This window comes from Pecten maximus, chromosome 18, assembly GCF_902652985.1.
Source record: "Pecten maximus chromosome 18, xPecMax1.1, whole genome shotgun sequence".
NCBI lineage: Eukaryota > Metazoa > Mollusca > Bivalvia > Pectinida > Pectinidae > Pecten > Pecten maximus.
Window position 1 is genome coordinate 15701509 of NC_047032.1, and position 19644 is coordinate 15721152.

The 19644-nt window shown below is 36.1% G+C and overlaps 1 protein-coding gene across 1 annotated transcript in view; it reads right to left on the reverse strand.

Moving 5' to 3' along the window:
* Nucleotides 1-9167: 9167 nt before the first annotated feature.
* Nucleotides 9168-19644, reverse strand: part of LOC117316255 — a 32630-nt gene continuing 22153 nt past the window's right edge. Inside the window, exons 8-12 of the mRNA XM_033870794.1 lie at nt 14688-14840; nt 13584-13728; nt 11966-12151; nt 10967-11137; nt 9168-9721 (exon numbers count right to left, since the gene is read on the reverse strand). Of these exons, the coding sequence (XP_033726685.1) occupies nt 9168-9721; nt 10967-11137; nt 11966-12151; nt 13584-13728; nt 14688-14840 (1209 nt within the window). The remainder of the gene's footprint in view (nt 9722-10966; nt 11138-11965; nt 12152-13583; nt 13729-14687; nt 14841-19644) is intronic.

Here is a 19644-nt window from a genome sequence, read left to right on the forward strand (position 1 = left end):
TTGATATTTCTAATATTTTATACAACTTTAGATATTGATATTTGTTACATATGTACTTCTTTTGTTTTGTACAAAGCAGCACTGTTTATAATATATACGTATAGCATCAGTCATACTTGGAATTAATTTAACGAAATATATTTACTTACGACATACAAGCAACACATGCTCACGTGTTTATTGAACTTACGCCTTAACATTGCCATAACAGTCGACTGGCACGAGACATGATATTTAACTCCATTTAACGGTATAGAGAGGCTCATAAAAGCAAGTCAAACCAATGTCCCAAACAATGCTGGAGTCTATTATATTTAGCTCTATAAGGTGTTACGTTGTATCGTGTCAGGACAAACTATATAATTTGGCATGATTTCAATCAGCAAGTGTAATGGGGATTTCTTTATGGCAAACTTTAGCTGATCTTTATCAAAAATGAAGACAATAAGGATACCGTGACTTGAGTTACTAAATGTGTCTACATTTATTACCAGCGTGCATTTACAATGCATTGTCTTTAACTACTTCCTCGTTGTTGGTTTTTTTGTTTTTTTTTCTCAAATAAAAATTCAATAAGAAGGACAGAGTGCTTTCCTGCAAAAGTACATATATATGAAATGCTATAAACATTATTATTTCCAATTGGTTAATTGTTTACTACATTTTTAATCATAGAACAAAATTCCAAAAATAATTGATGCATCAAAAGTAACTTTTTCTTTTAGATTTGATGCCAAACGATGTCCCGTTTTCAGTGCGTATTCTAACTTTTTTGCTAAAAGCAGTGAAAATCCGGATTCCAGTGATTTTCCTTTTTTTTTTTTTTTTTTTTTGGAATGAAACGGCAAATTCAGACTTTAGGCAAAATCTGTCGCTTGTTTTGCTTTATTCTGTTTTACGTCCTATTAACAGCAACAGTCATTTAAGAACGTCTCCACAGAAAAACCACCGGCCTACGGTCAGTACCAGGCAGCTGCCCAACGTGGGATTCGAAATCGCGACCTAGATGTGGGTTAGTGATAAAGCGTCGGGACACCTTGCACTCGGTCATCGCAAATACAGTACAATGTTGGAGTTGGACATAATACAGATTCCAACACAATTTCTGGGGAAAAATTAAGCTATTTCCATCTGTTTCTCCGCAATGGAGTATTTTGTTATGTTCAGACTACTCAAACGCTAGGCGAGTACATGTACGAGTACACCTAGCTTAGTGTTATACCTTAGAGTACACCTAGCTTAGTGTTATACCGTAGAGTACACCTCGCTTAGTGTTATACCGTAGAGTACAACTCGCTAAGTGTTATACAGTATAATACACCTAGCTTAGTGTTATACCGTATAGTACACCTAGCTTAGTGTTATACCGTAGAGTACACCTAGCTTAGTGTTATACCATATAGTACACCTAACTTAGTGTTATACCGTTGAGTACACCTCGCTTAGTGTTATACCGTAGAGTACACCTAGCTTAGTGTTATACCGTATAGTACACCTCGCTTATAGTGTTATACTGTATAGTACACCTCGCTTAGTGTTATACCGTAGAGTACACCTCGCTTAGTGTTATACCGTAGAGTACACCTATCTTAGTGTTATACCGTAGAGTACAACTCGCTTAGTGTTATACCGTAGGGTACACCTAGCTTAGTGTTATACCGTAGAGTATATCTAGTTTAGTGTTATACCGTAGAGTACACCTCGCTTAGTGTTATACCGTAGAGTACACCTAGCTTAGTGTTATACCGTAGAGTACACCTATCTTAGTGTTATACCGTAGAGTACAACTCGCTTAGTGTTATACCGTAGAGTACACCTCGCTTAGTGTTATACCGTAGAGTACACCTAGCTTAGTGTTATACCGTAGAGTACACCTAGCTTAGTGTTATACCGTAGAGTACACCTATCTTAGTGTTATACCGTAGAGTACACCTAGCTTAGTGTTATACCGTAGAGTACATGTAGCTTAGTGTTATACCGTAGAGTACACCTCGCTTAGTGTTATACCGTAGAGTACACCTCGCTTAGTGTTATACCGTAGAGTACACCTAGCTTAGTGTTATACCGTATAGTAAACCTAACTTAGTGTTATACCGTAGAGTACACCTCGCTTAGTGTTATACCGTAGAGTACACCTCGCTTAGTGTTATACCGTAGATTGCACCTAACTTAGTGTTATACCGTAGAGTACACCTCGCTTAGTGTTATACCGTATATTACACCTCGCTTAGTGTTATACCGTATAATACACCTCGCTTAGTGTTATACCGTAGATTACACCTAACTTAGTGTTATACCGTAGAGTACACCTCGCTTAGTGTTATACCGTATAGTACACCTCGATTAGTGTTATACCGTAGATTACACCTCGCTTAGTGTTATACGGTAGAGTACACCTCGCTTAGTGTTATACCGTATATTACACCTAGCTTAGTGTTATACCGTATAATACACCTCGCTTAGTGTTATACCGTAGATTACACCTAACTTAGTGTTATACCGTAGAGTACACCTCGCTTAGTGTTATACCGTAGATTACACCTAACTTAGTGTTATACCGTAGAGTACACCTCGCTTAGTGTTATACCGTAGAGTACACCTATCTTAGTGTTATACCATAGAGTACACCTCGCTTAGTGTTATAACGTAGAGTACACCTAGCTTAGTGTTATAACGTAGAGTACACCTCGCTTAGTATTATACCGTAGAGTACACCTATCTTAGTGTTATACCGTAGAGTACACCTCGCTTAGTGTTATACCGTAGAGTACACCTCGCTTAGTATTATACCGTAGAGTACACCTCACTTAGTGTTATACCGTAGAGTACACTTAGCTTAGTGTTATACCGTAGAGTACACCTCGTTTAGTGTTATACCGTATAGTACACCTCGCTTAGTGTTATACCGTAGAGTACACCTCGCTTAGTGTTATACCGTAGAGTACACCTCGCTTAGTGTTATACCGTAGAGTACACCTAACTTAGTGTTATACCGTAGAGTACACCTCGCTTAGTGTGTTATACCGTAGAGTACACCTAGCTTAGTGTTATACCGTATAGTACAGCTCGCTTAGTGTTATACCGTAGAGTACAGCTAGCTTAGTGTTATACAGTATAGTACACCTATCTTATTGTTATACCGTAGAGTACACCTCGCTTAGTGTTATACCGTAGAGTACACCTCGCTTAGTGTTATACCGTAGAGTACACCAAGCTTAGTGTTATAACGTAGAGTACACCAAACTTAGTGTTATACCGTAGAGTACACCTCGCTTAGTGTTATACCGTAGAGTACACCAAGCTTAGTGTTATAACGTAGAGTACACCAAACTTAGTGTTATACCGTAGTGTACACCTCGCTTAGTGTTATACCGTAGAGTACACCTCGCTTAGCGTTATACCGTAGAGTAAAGTTAGCTTAGTGTTATACCGTAGAGTACAGCTAGCTTAGTGTTATACCGTAGAGTACACCTAGCTTAGTGTTATACCGTAGAGTACACCTCGCTTAGTGTTATACCGTATAGTACACCTCGCTTAGTGTTATACCGTAGAGTACACCTCGCTTAGTGTTAATACCGTAGAGTACACCTCGCTTAGTGTTATACCGTATAGTACACCTCGCTTAGTGTTATACCGTAGAGTACACCTAGCTTAGTGTTATACAGTATAATACACCTCCCTTAGTGTTATACCGTATAGTACAGCTCGCTTAGTGTTATACCGTAGAGTGCACCTAGCTTAGTGTTATACAGTATAATACACCTCCCTTAGTGTTATACCGTAGAGTACACCTAACTTAGTGTTATACCGTTGAGTACACCTCGCTTAGTGTGTTATACCGTAGAGTACACCTCGCTTAGTGTTATACCGTATAGTACACCTCGCTTAGTGTTATACCGTAGAGTACACATCGCTTAGTGTTATACCGTAGAGTACACCTCGCTTAGTGTTATACCGTAGAGTACACCTCGTTTAGTGTTATACTTTTGAGTACACCTAGCTTAGTGTTATACCGTAGAGTACACCTAGCTTAGTGTTATACCGTAGAGTACACCTCGCTTAGTGTTAAACCGTAGAGTACACCTCGTTTAGTGTTATACCGTACAGTACACCTAGCTTAGTGTTATACCGTATAGTACACCTCGCTTAGTGTTATACCGTAGAGTACACCTAGCTTAGTGTTATACCGTAGAGTACACCTCGCTTAGTGTTATACCGTATAGTACACCTCGCTTAGTGTTTTACCGTAGAGTACACCTAGCTTAGTGTTATACCGTAGAGTACACCTCGCTTAGTGTTATACCGTAGAGTACAACTCGCTTAGTGTTTTACCGTAGAGTACACCTCGCTTAGTGTTTTACCGTATAGTACACCTCGCTTAGTGTTATACCGTAGAGTACACCTAGCTTAGTGTTATACTGTATAATACACCTTGCTTAGTGTTAAACCGTAGAGTACACCTATCTTAGTGTTATACCGTAGAGTACACATAGCTTAGTGTTATACCGTAGAGTACACATAGCTTAGTGTTATACCGTAGAGTACAGCTAGCTTAGTGTTATACCGTAGAGTACACCTCGCTTAGTGTTATACCGTAGAGTACACCTAGCTTAGTGTTATACCGTAGAGTACACCTAGCTTAGTGTTATACCGTAGAGTACACCTATCTTAGTGTTATACCGTAGAGTACACCTCGCTTAGTGTTATACCGTAGAGTACACCTAGCTTAGTGTTATACCGTAGAGTACACCTCGCTTAGTGTTATACCGTAGAGTACAGCTAGCTTAGTGTTATACCCTAGAGTACACTTATCTTAGTGTTATACCGTAGAGTACACCTCGCTTAGTGTTATACCGTAGAGTACACCTCGCTTAGTGTTATACCGTATAATACACCTCGCTTAGTGTTATACCGTAGAGTACACCTCGCTTAGTGTTATACCGTAGGGTACACTTCGCTTAGTGTTATACCGTATAGTACACCTAGCTTAGTGTTATACCATAGAGTACAGCTAGCTTAGTGTTATACCGTAGAGTACAGCTAGCTTAGTGTTATACCGTAGAGTACACCTCGCTTAGTGTTATACCGTATATTACACCTCGCTTAGTGTTATACCGTATAGTACACCTAGCTTAGTGTTATACCATAGAGTACAGCTAGCTTAGTGTTATACCGTAGAGTACACCTCGCTTAGTGTTATACCGTAGAGTACACCTCGCTTAGTGTTATACCGTATATTACACCTAGCTTAGTGTTATACCATAAAGTACAGCTAGCTTAGTGTTATACCGTAAAGTACACCTCGCTTAGTGTTATACCGTAGAGTACACCTCGCTTAGTGTTATACCGTAAAGTACACCTAGCTTAGTGTTATACCGTATAGTACACCTAGCTTAGTGTTATACCGTAGAGTACACCTCGCTTAGTGTTATACCGTATATTACACCTCGCTTAGTGTTATACCGTAGTGTACACCTCGCTTAGTGTTATACCGTAGAGTACACTTCGCTTAGTGTTATACCGTAGAGTACACATCGCTTAGTATTATACCGTAGAGTACACCTCGCTTAGTGTTATACCGTAGAGTACACCTAGCTTAGTGTTATACCGTATATTACACCTCGCTTAGTGTTATACCGTAGAGTACACCTATCTTAGTGTTATACCGTAGAGTACAGTTAGCTTAGTGTTATACCGTAGAATACACCTAGCTTAGTGTTATACCGTAGAGTACACCTCGCTTAGTGTTTTACCGTAGAGTACACCTATCTTGGTGTTATACCGTAGAGTACACCTCGCTTAGTGTTATACCGTATAGTACACCTCGCTTAGTGTTATACCGTAGAGTACACCTCGCTTAGTGTTATACCGTAGAGTACACCTCGCTTAGTGTTATACCGTAGAGTACACCTCGCTTAGTGTTATACCGTAGAGTACACCTAGCTTAGTGTTATACCGTATATTACACCTCGCTTAGTGTTATACCGTAGAGTACACCTCGCTTAGTGTTATACCGTAGAGTACATGTAGCTTAGTGTTATACCGTAGAGTACATCTAGCTTAGTGTTATACCGTAGAGTACACCTATCTTAGTGTTATACCGTATAGTACACCTCGCTTAGTGTTATACAGTATAATACACCTTGCTTAGTGTTATACCGTAGAGTACACCTAGCTTAGTGTTATACCGTAGAGTACACCTAGCTTAGTGTTATACCGTAGAGTACACCTAGCTTAGTGTTATACCGTAGAGTACACCTCGCTTAGTGTTATACCGTAGGGTACACCTCGCTTAGTGTTAATACCGTAGAGTACACCTCGCTTAGTGTTATACCGTGGAATACACCTCGCTTAGTGTTATACTGTAGAATACACCTCGCTTAGTGTTATACCGTAGAGTACACCTAGCTTAGTGTTATACCGTACAGTACACCTCGCTTAGTGTTATACCGTAGAGTACACCTAGCTTAGTGTTATACCGTAGAGTACACCTCGCTTAGTGTTATACCGTACAGTACACCTAGCTTAGTGTTATACAGTATAGTACACCTCGCTTAGTGTTATACCGTAGAGTACACCTCGCTTAGTGTTATACCGTACAGTACACCTCGCTTAGTGTTATACCGTAGAATACACCTCGCTTAGTGTTATACTGTAGAGTACAGACTTGTCACCAGTTGTTCCATCTGGATAACCAACATCATACTGTTTTTCTGTTTTGCAAAATCTATTGATCCCTTTAAATGTGAGAGAGTTCTTAATACATGTTGGGTGGGTGTCGTGATAGCCATGGAATGTCCTTCGAATGTTGAATTTAGATAACTGTTAAAACGTATATCCACTAAACTCATCTACCTCGCCTGTTAGTATATTTCATTCCCGTCATGTCTCGTTAAAAAAGATCTTAGCTGTACTCCTTTATATCCACATGTTTTAATTAGTATTTAGAGATAAGGATATACAATTATATAGTATCTGCACAGGCTTTTCTGATGAACGGAAAAAAGAAATGAAAACACATTTACACATTTATTAGTTTCATTAGGATAATTACGTTTTTGTCTTATAATTATCTACAACTTAAGTAATTCTTCAGAGGATAGATTACTTGCTGCCACATACCACATAAAATTATGTGAAAGATAGTTCAGCTGTTTTGTTATAAACAAAAAGTGGAAAATACATGGATATCGGTATTCAAAGTAAAACATTAAACGAAAAGAAAATATTCATGATTATGGAAATTATGCACCGGACATGATTGAAATGCTAAAAAAATAATTTACCGGTTTTGAAATTTCCTCAAATTTATTCTTTAGACATTATATATACATATGTATGTAGAAGAAGTTATTAAAGAAGTATAAAATATAGACTGTGATTTCAACTACACAAAATCAAGTTAACAATGTTGGATGCATTATAAAATTTGTGAAAACTATGTTTACTTTTCAAATGAAATGTATCACAACGCTTACTTTATGTATCCCAATATGACATGTTTGGTATCTAAATAAAGTAAATGTATACACTGTAACCTGTTATAATTACATTAGCCCGAGAAAATTCCTAAACATTTTGCTAGAATACCTCGTTCACTCAACTTGGTGTTATGCAAGGAGGTCCACTACGCCTATCATTTGATATGATGATTAATCATCTATGCGAGTATAGCTAATTTTAATGTATCTGCATATGGTAAAAAGTAAAAGAAACTGAAGTAAGAACCGGCGCTAATGTTAAATCTCCATGGGCGTTGACCCTTCCTTTACTAATGTCTATGGTGTCTTTTGTACAATCGTGGAGATTGTAAGAGGAAGACACTGCTGGTGATTCACCTCAGTGTTTGTCGTAATCTGCTTGTAAAGTTTTAATTCATTTGTGTAGTTGCATGCTTCATACTATTGGAATTGAAATATCAAAAATTGTGAAATTTATTGAATAACTGAGCACCTTCTCAAACAGATTATGACATTTTGTTCAGCCTTTTTTCTAGTCTCTTCCCTCATCTCCTATTATCCATATCTGGGGCCCGAAAAGTCACTGACGAGTTGTAGAAGGACGAAACAGTTGTGTGACACATATACTTCATTTTTGTATCTGTTCTTTCAATTTGTTTTGAAATGTCCAAACATGCAATGTGCCCTTTCTACAATTTGTTGAATATGTATTTATTGAAGAATGTGTCCATTAAAGGAAGGAGACAGCAGGTTCATTAAGGAATAGAACAATGCGTCGATTAAATGAAGCAGACAATATGGTCAATAAATAATACAAACAATAGTTGCATGCCTTCTAGATGCATATTTTCAAACCTTTATTACTATACCAACAGTTGTTTTGTGATACATCCTTTATTTAAAGTTTGTCTATTTGATAGATAACTCTGATTTTATTTTTCCAAAATGTTTCCTTATAGGTATTTATACTAAATAAATATTCCTAAGCTGATATATATGTAGAGTGTGTATACACACTTACCGCAATGTAATATTCATATAAAACATATAAGTTGTTGATAGAAACTGCCAGGAATTGGATATTGATTTGAATATATATAATTGCCTTTTCTTAACAATGGATTGGGCAAAGGTGTACCAAATATTGAAAGTCTTTTTCTTACAATATAACATTGGTATGATATATACACAAAAAACAAGATGGCATATATGCATTATCTCGCACTCTCATACAACCACATTTATAAAACAGAGATAGGGGGGGGGGGGGGGGGGGGGGGGGGCAGGCTAAGTTGAGTCCCTATTCATACGGTCCGCAGAATATGGTTAATTTGATTTAAGTCGTACCCTGCATCCACAAGTCAATGAAATATAAACGCCACAGAATATTTTCGTTGGAAAACATTTTACACTCCAAATACCATAAACAATCACAGATTGCTAGACACCACAGCATGACTACCATATTAACATTGTACAACTACACAATCAAATATTTACTCATTTTTCATTTTAACTGTTTTAGCTCCGTTGTGTATAAGGGGTCAGATAGACAATACAATATGTCGTCATTTTAATTAACATGCCGTCACCTTTCGCCACATTCCGCGAAGGAAAATGCTTGGTAAAACAAAATGATTCTTAGCTATCTCCTATGGCTGTTCAACTCATTAATATCACTGTCTTTGTGATCTGTAACTGCAATAGTCAGCGCGGGATATGCCCTGTTTTTATGAACATCAACAATCTAATTATCTCTAGCCTTTGCATATGGAATTCTGTAAGAAGTTCATCTGTCAGGTCAACGAATATTTCCCCATCGATAAGTTCTTCCCGAAATCTTTCCACATACTTATCTAGCTTCAACGCTACCAAGTATTTACTGATATCCGATACACTGCTTTGTTTTAAACATCTTCGGACTGCTTCGGGGTTTGTCCTTTCTCCAATACACAGGTTTTCTATTTCTAAATATGTATAATCCGCATCTGAAGAATTGTCAACACTGACAGTCTGCTGCTTCATCTGTATTGTGAGAAACGTAGGGTGGACGACAGCTTTCGGTTTCGGTTTGGGAATTTGATTTGGAATTGGTGGGAGAGGTCTCTCTAATAATTCCTCCTGCTTACTCTTAGGATTGATCATTTCTCGTTTTGGGAGTACAGGCGGTGGTTTTCTTTTCAGTTCTGGTATAAGGGTTTTCAAAACTTCCGGTACAGGGTTTCCGGTTCCTGTTCCTTCTTCGGACATTCTCGTTACCGCTATGAAAAACAAAAATATAGAAATGAGATAATTTCATCCCAAAATAGACAACTATAACAATATAAATTCAAAAGTTTCTTTAATTTTATTTATATAGTTATTATATATTAGATACTGAATATTACATCAGAATGCGTTTTGCTAATGATAAAAGTATATAATTTGTATTTGGAAGGGTGTGGCAAAATGACGATGATTATTTGCGTTCATAAACTTGTCACCGCAATTTGTCCAAATACTTGAATAAAAGGGTGAAGAACACAGTTCTTGTGTTGATTGCAGTATACATTTCCATTTGCTCCAAAATGTCAATATATAGCCTTACCAAACAACATGGAAAGTTATCAGACCATTTATCGATGTATTGATATAAAGAACCATGACGTCGTTTTGTTTGACGTCACTATATTAAAGTTATTTTGGGGTCACGAAAATCCGTGCCACCGGAGAGAAAAAAAACTATTGATCAATGTAATTTACAATATTTTATGTACATGTATATATAGTTATGTCAAATAAAAGGTGAGTATCCGCACAGTGGACAATATTGATGAAAATTTTGAATATACATGTAAATTAATGAATGTGTGTCTATATTTCTGCCGGGTATAGTCGGATATAGACGTGACGTCTCAAGAACAGTTCCCAATGATAGCCTGAAATTTGACGTTTGAAGTGATAACACTGGTAAAGGTTTAAGATCGGAAAAAACTTATATATAAAGCGGTATTTACTTCTTTTTTGGAAATGTATGGTCTTATCATTACAGCGCATAATACAATTTGTCTGCAATCCTGTGAGAAATATAGGACTATAACTTTCCAAAGAAGGCTGTTTAATATATATATAATCACTTGAAGACTGGATGCTAAATTCAGCATTGAGAACCAAGAGACATTTAACCACGTAATGGAAAATTGGTTTTGAATCTCCATCTAAATAATGCAAATGATACTTTATTTTAAACATCAGTTAATAAATTCTCTGACAGTTCTGCTTCCTAGATATCATTATTCTTCACGGTACTTCAAGAATACTAAAATCATGATGATAGCAATAGAGTTGAAATGCAAAGTTTTTTGTGCGTTTAAATATTTCCCGATTCGGGGGTAAAAGTAAGATGTAAGCATATACAGTTTCACAACAAGCACAAAAATACACGTTGTTCTAGTGAAAGTACATCGAACTTTATGAAATCTAAAGTATACTAAACCAAATAAAAGAGACGTCCTTTCTTATCTTACCTGGATTTCCAGCCGTCCTATCGAACGTCACATCATTGTCTTTGAGAAACCTTTCGAGTGTATTTAGATGCTTTCGGAAAGTCTCGGCTGATTTCCCTTTTATTCCTGTTATCTCAGCATACTCGATACGCGGGCTAAGGGCCGCCATTGTGATTCCAGGATGAATAACACCTGTTGAAGACACAGGTAAACAGAGTAATTTAGGTATCTATTTATTAAGCGATATTTAAAATAGATATATGAAAGACCAGGGAAAGAGTATGATAAAACAACATGACAGAAAGAACCTTTTCAAAATTGTAATAAGATAGTTTCTGTGATAAATCTAATTATGTACCATGTAATATGATTTAGAATATGTATAATATATGTTACATTTATTATATATATCATGATGTTATAAACATTATATCATATACTGCAATATGTGTTTACACGCGTGGTTTGATGTGTTAAAGTGTGGATGTGTGCGCGCGTGTGTGTGGGGTTGGGGCGAGATAAATGCTTGCGTCCGTGCGGTGTAAGTGTATATAGCATTCTTTACATTTATGAACAATATTTATTTGAATTCCGCAATCACTAAAAGTTATATCATCAAATGACTATGAAGATGAGTCAATAGAAGCAACGTAAGATGCTTACAAAGGCGACACCATGAACTATGAACCATGATGCAATTTCATATTCTTTAATGTTAAAACACTAATTGAAATGTGTACTTTTATCAGAATAATTAATGACATAATCTGTCCTCCTTGATAAAAATGAACATGGTTTGATGTTAAACAGTGTTGTGTATCAACTATGAACACTACTATAATTGTATATATCATATTGTAAATATGTTTTTCGCTATGCATCATGTCATGATCAGTATGTGAAAAGATAATAAAATGAATTTGAATTTGAATTTATGCAATAATTACAGTACCAATTAATAAACTCACATTTGAATGTTCTGTTCACCTTTGTGCCTTTTTCACATTGATCAATCCTTACCTTTTTCAAGGCAATTCCCGGTAAAGAATGTCTCCTCGTATGCCGTAATTATAAGCAGACTGCTGATTTTCTCGGTCAGATCCATTGTGTCGTGTATTTTGACGTATTTGCACATGGGTGAAAATTTCACCATGATAGGGAAGGGATACTCATTTAAAATGTCAGCCAATGTCATCGGCTCAGTCCCTGCAAAACACAATGTTTACATTTTACTCGATGATTCATCATCTATAACATGTTTTCGTACTGGTAGTTATTGGATGTGTTGAAGTATTCCTAATCGTTTATATACAAAATTAACAGCTACTTGGCTCACTTTTCACAATATAATTTTACTCAGAGAAGGCGCTGATAATGTTGACATAATCTGTGTCTAATCCACGTTTTTAAACTAACTCCCTCATCGTTGGTCCCCACGGAGTCTTCTTTACGGTTTACTCATTTGACCGGTGAGTGCACCTCTGGCTTGAAATGAGTTTTCATATTTCTTTCGACTAATCAAAATGCTTCTCATCAATCAATAATGAATTAGATTAGTTAGTGGTGGGCTGTGCTGTTTTGATTGTATTAGCACCAAGGGTTGTCGTTAAAAAAAGATGTCATTTCTTGAAATTTAAACATGAAATATTATTACTATCAGATCATCTGTGATAATGTAAATCAAGTATTTACGGCTATTTACGGGACTACTATAGTAAACAAAATCAAGCTTTGAAAACAAGGCGATGATGTATCGTTGTTGTGGTTACAGTATGACAGCTTCATGATGATTTGAGAATACATATACAATGCATTGTGAAATGACCTATAGCTATATCAAATTATTTTGGGCTATTCAGGAAAAAACCAGTTGTCTCGTGCCTTTAATATCAGTCAGCCGTCGAAATTGTTTTTAATGTTAAATGCTGCATAATAAGGCATACAATAACATTAAATTGTAAACGTATTAAATATGGCGCATTTTCTAATTTTAGTATATTAGCACATTGATGATTATGCCCGCCATTTTTATTTCTTTGCTTCTAGCGCGAAAAGCGGTAGAATAAGCTACTCCTAAAATTTATACGAATATCGGATTAGTGCAAATACTTTTCTTTATATAACTTTTTCTTTCAGGATCAAATATTTGTATTGCTCAAAGAAGAAGAACATGCAACTGTCCTCACGTAGAAGGGGATCTATTCGACATACTAGCGATCCATACCCTCGATATATATTATGATTCTAATATGAAGATATATAACTTATTCTATTACATTTGTATCATTCACTTCTCAACTACAGTATAGATTCCAGACATTGTATTGGCTGACGAGGTTGCCTCACCTAACCGTATTGCTTTCCTCTTTCTGTAGTGAGAGGTAATAATATTACTATTTAATTCTTTTTTACCCATTGCTTTGTGTGTACTCTATCTGTTTTCTTATTTTTCTTATATATATATATATATATATATATACTCTCAAAAATTATATTTGGAAAGATTTTATTTTGGGCTGATTTGTTTGTGTGCGACAAATACTTAATTTTTGCTTAAAACCTTCAGTAAACCAGTGAAAATAAACTGAAAAGTTCGTAACAATAGTATTGTGATAATAGTTCATTTTCTAGCACTTACAATCTGTTCTGCTTTTCATCACGCAGAATTTGTAGACTGTATCCACCGGGTAAGATACGAAGTTGTATTTGAGAGGATCCTGTTTCACACGTGTCTCCTTCATGACCGCGCGTCTCTGACATGTAAACGTGTGGATTCTGTATACCTTTAAAACAAAGTGATATACAACATACAAAATTATCTGATTTTATGCAGGTTTTGTTCTTACGACTAAATGCAGCTTCTTGTTTTGTTTTGTTAACATATACATATCATTACATAGATAAAATATACATTTCAGAAGTTTTTATTTCAGATCATTTTGCCATAAAAAGAAGAAGAAAAAACTATAAAGTATATGAAAAATGTACAAAACAGATGTAATATAAATAAATAAAGGCTTAAGTTAAGGGAAAACAAAACATTTACTATTTGCGAAGTAAGATTGGGTTTTAGAGGGATTAACGCCCTCGAAACAGCCATGATCTTATGAGGTCGAGTGTCTTGGAAACAAATGAGTAAAGCCATGAGTAAAGATAGGAAGGATTTAATATATAGTGTTACAATGGTGGTAGACGATCTATTTTGGCCTCTTTAATGTCCCCTAATTAGTAGACATGGAGGGATATCCCGATTATTTTTGGGGGCCAACTTTTAGTCGCCTTGTGGCGTCAACATGCAGTGGTATACAAGAGGCCTTATTCTTGCGCTTTCCAATGTCCCCTGAAGAGAAGATAAAGGAGAAACCAACCTCGACCTTGCAGGAGGCTCCACAATAAGTCACCTCATACAACATGCAGTGAGATACAAAGTAAGAAAACTGAGTATTAGCTTAACTTGGTTAATTAAAAATGTACAAAATCAATTTTAAAGCATCATAATAAACCAGTACTACTCATTATTTCCATTGCAATCCGCCTGATATCTTACGTGAAGTAAAATAAAAACAAAAGTGCTTGGAGCTATTTTCAGGGCCCCATGCTAAATTACGCGCATATTCTGTTTCTAGACAACAGTGAAGTTTGCAACTCTAAAAACGAGTGTCTTGAATTAATAACGCACGCTCCTTGTACAGTTTGACAAATCCCTTTAATCTATCCGCATATACTGAAAACAAATATTTACCTGATCATCACAGAAGTCGTCAAACACAGTTTTCCCATAGTCACCTTGTGTTACGATAGCTAACAAAGGAAACCGGTCTCGATATTTCTGCAGAAGTTCGGAACCGTTGTAGCCCTGAGTTTCATCATACTCGTATGTGTATCTCGCTGTGCCCTAAACGTAAAAGATTTGCATGATGTAATCTCAAAGTTTACTTAGTTATATTGCTATAATATAATTTAAACATACACGTGTAAACAATATGTCAAATTGTACTTAAGTTAGGTTATGCATATTTTTATTAATTGTATTAGTATTTGGCGGTACCAAAAGGAACCCTAAATGTTTAAAGTCTTAAAATAGCATTTCAGTCCAGCAGTCCAGTTTAACAACAATATCGATTGCTATGAATCTAAATTAGAAACAAATTAAACCCAAACTATTGCCATCTAAAACATATTGCGACCATTCCTCATTTTGTAAACATAACATTACTTGGGATACTATAAAATCAAAACAAATGGATTTTGTCATTCTGCCAACCATCAAAAAAACTCTTTTTTATTTATTTATTTTTTTCAAATGTAAGCAATACCTCTGAATCCATCTTGGCATCTCTTTAAAAATCTGAAAAAAAAATAATGAATTGAATTAATTATCAATCAACATCAATATAGAAATGTTACCTTGCAGCAAGATTTGTAGGAGTGCGTGTTTAAGTCCAATAATGTAAGAATAAATAAAACAATTTCTTTGTCAAATTTGTGATAAATGGATCTTTCTTGTTTCTTTTAAATGAGTTTTAATGGAGCACAACTCATCAAAATCAAGCGTTTTGATGAGGCGGAACCATTAATTTATATTTACCATTGTATGGCACTGCCACTATATAACCCTACCAATTCAGTTGCGAGTTCACCAGCTTATGAACTGCCCACTGAAATTTGAATTTGAAAATCTCAAAAAAAAATCGCACGACAAATAATAAATCGCAGATGGTAAATATAAGCATTGAACGGCTTTCAGTTGGCATTCATAGTCAATATGAATGCCAACTGAAAGCCGTTCAATGCTTAAATGTAACTTTGTTCTCGGGGGAGGGGAGGGGCAGTCATATTCTGATTTTCATGATGTAATCTCAAACTCTACTTAGTTATACTGCTATACTATAGTTTAAACTCTTTTTGTAAACAATTTGTGTGGAACATATATCACACTGATGCATTTTAGTGTTAAAAATAACCCATTGGGTGCAACTCGTTAAATGTTCTACCCATAGTTGTATACGTAGAAAAGTGACTATAGACGGCGGGACGAAATCTAACAATAATGTGTGGAGTCATGTTGGCGATAAACCTGTAAACTACTAAACAATTATTATAACCACTTGAGGATGGAATGACCCTAAGGATTAGCATAATAAAAATTCGGAGTAAATGTATCTAAAGTCAAATGTTGCATGCTGATAGCGAAACATTAGCAATACGTAATGGTCCAATTAGCACTAGTTTCGGGAGATGCAAGTTGATGACAACCATGGAAACGTTTTCTGAACTAAATGTACATCATGATCTCCATTGGAAAAATTCTCTCATCTCGTGCGATATGAAGTCTGACACGTCTGATGGTAGATGATATGCCCATTGGTTCCGTTGTCCCCACCCTAGCTCTTATTCTAAGATTATGACTTAAGCCGGTTTTCTCATAGATTTTCAGGTGGGTGACGTCAATGAAAAAGAGGACGCTTTATCTTACAGAACACCTGGACCTGTATTCATAAAACTGTACCCATGCTTACATTCTTTTGGCGATAAATGTCATATCTGAATTATTATCATTTTGAAAAGACCTCAAATACGATTTTTTTTTATGTTACGATTTTTCAAAATGTCTTAAATTGACATTTTAGGAAATCTGATTTCGCTTTATCGTCATGCATAGAAATACAATCATGGAGGGTCATTGTGCAAGAATGATTCTATATTACATACATGTGTAACTGACGTCTTTTAGATAAAGTACATGTACGTTTCATAACAAATGTCAATGCATTATTGCAACTACTTAACGATAGAAAAGCGTATGCTTTAGGTATGTGGTTAGAGCGAAGGATATCATACTATTCAAGGGCGGTATGTAATATACATAGGTCGAGGATCACTGAACAGCGAGGTAAGTTTTGGCAGGCACAAAATAAAAGCAAAGACAAACATGAGTCATTGTTAAGGCCCAGTATGACGGCAATGAAGTGTCGAGATAAAACGAGTTTCTCAAATAATTTTATAAAAATTAAATTGTTTTGTCATTGACTGAGGTATACTCACCAGGATAACTGGTTTGTTATACAGATTTATATGTTTACCTGCATGAACAGTGTATATGATATTTTTCTGAGATATTTTTGTAACTTTTCATTTTTCAGACTTCATTTATCAAATATAATACAATCATCATCATCATCTTCATCATCATCATCATCATCATCATCCTCGTCGTCTTTTCTATTATCAGTTTAATTAACGAGTCATTATGGCACCAATCATTGTCATATCCATTATCAACATCGGCAATCAGCATCTCGCTTCTATTAAATATTTGTATAAATTTACTGTGCGATATTTTTTAGTTATGATGCAATCTTTTAACATGACTTCCTGTATTAATAAATAATGTTTGCAATGAGATTTTCGTAAATACTTAGCAATCAAAGTAACAGATATTCAGTAGGCATAAAATATCTGTTCTCTGCACTCAATTATCAAACCCCCGTCTATAAGGTTCAGTGCAAACGCGAGACGTATGGAGACCTTATGAAATTTCAATTTCTGTTATTTAACATAACCATTTACAGGCATAAGTTACCGTTGATTATAAGATAAATTCTCAATGTTTTGAACAGAAAACAAAGAAACTTAACATACCTGCTTTATGCACGAATGTGTCAACAGCTCCTAGTCAGATATGCTTATTTGCGCAGCTATAAATACATATTGATTTGTAAATTATTGCAAGTAGCCTTCAAGGAATGCCGTCCTACTTACTCACACTGCATTGCATTTAATCAGCAACCAGGAAGTAAGAACAAATGATACGTGTAACCGAATACAAATGTAGCTAGGTGAAGTGTTTAACCCGTACATATATCAACATAATACATGCGTGTTATAATGGCGTAGGTATTCCTGTTATAATGTATACGAATATAACAACATGGGAGACGATACTCATTAGCCAGTATACACATGATGTACGCAGTGTGTCTTATACACCTCGGGTACTACAAATGTTGAACACACAAACATACAATAGGAAATACGAATATACATGTATTAAACAATAATGATTGATTAAATACATGCCTAGGACGATCAAAGGAGAGAGCCAGTCCATATACACAATAACAGCTATGTGTAAAAATCTGTGTTCAAGCACAATACCTGGTGTAAATACGCCGAGAAACGGACGTACACATGGCGGGAATACAACAATAACGTTTTCAGTCAACGCGCATGACATGTAGAAATCCAGACAACCCACGTACACATGGTGTGAATACACCAAAAATGTTGTCTCCAGTCAATGCATGCACACATGATCTAAATACAATGACTAAATTTTCACACAGCGCACATATATAGGTAATACACGTACACAGGGTGAAAATCCGCCGAGAAAGTTTGCAGACAACACACGTAGACGTTGTGCCAAAAACAATTAATACACAAAGTTGTCTTCAGACAACACACGTACATATGGCGTGAAGTTACCATGAAAATTGTCTTAAGTCAACGAGCCTACACATGGTGTGAATTCACCATGAAAGTTGTCTTCAGTTAACACTCGTACACATGGTGAATTCACCATGAAAGTTGTTTTCAATCAGCGCACGTGTACTACATATGGTTTGAAGTTACCATGAAAGTTGTCTTCAGTCAACCAGCGTACACATGCATGGTGTGAATTCACCATGAAAGTTGTCTTCAGTTAACACTCGTACACATGGTGTGAATTCACCATGAAAGTTGTTTTCAATCAGCGCACGTGTACTACATATGGTGTGAAGTTACCATGAAAGTTGTCTTCAGTCAACCAGCGTACACATGCATGGTGTGAATTCACCATGAAAGTTGTCTTCAGTTAACACTCGTACACATGGTGTGAATTCACCATGAAAGTTGTTTTCAATCAGCGAACGTGTACTATAGATGGTGTGAAGTTACCATGAAAGTTGTCTTCAGTCAACCAGCGTACACATGCATGGTGTGAATTCACCATGAAAGTTGTCTTCAGTTAACACTCGTACACATGGTGTGAATTCACCATGAAAGTTGTCTTCGGTTAACACTCGTACACATGGTGTGAATTCACCATGAAAGTTGTCTTCAATCAACGAACGTACGCATGGTGTACATGCATGTAAAAACAACGAGGATGTATTCAAACAAGACAAATCACACATACATGAGGTGTAATCTCGGCTGATTACAATACCTATTTGTGTACCAAAATCAAATGTTACGAAAAAATATAGCTAATATATCATTTATCTATAAAATCCATCGTATACACACCACTAGTGTGCACCATGGTTGGTATCTTACAATACAGGTTTTTTTTAGCGAGGGTTATGAGCCAGGGTCGAGAAAAGCTCTTGTCTATAACTGTCACAGTCAAGCAGCAATCCGATACACAGGACATGATAAACGGAGATAAACATTCATCAGTTATAAATGCCTTTAGATAGAATTACTTGCGTATATATACATGTTGTTAATATGAAGCGTGCATCATAAAAATGGAGTTAAATGGTGAATTTGCTTATGCAATAGTGCTGCTAGTGCTAATGTAACATTGTTGCTAGTGCTAATTGCACAGTGCCGCCAGTGCTAATGTAACAGTGTCGTTAGTGCTAATGTAACAGTCCCAGCAGGCACACAACGTTGATTCAACGTTGATATATAGTTGATCTTTGGTCGTG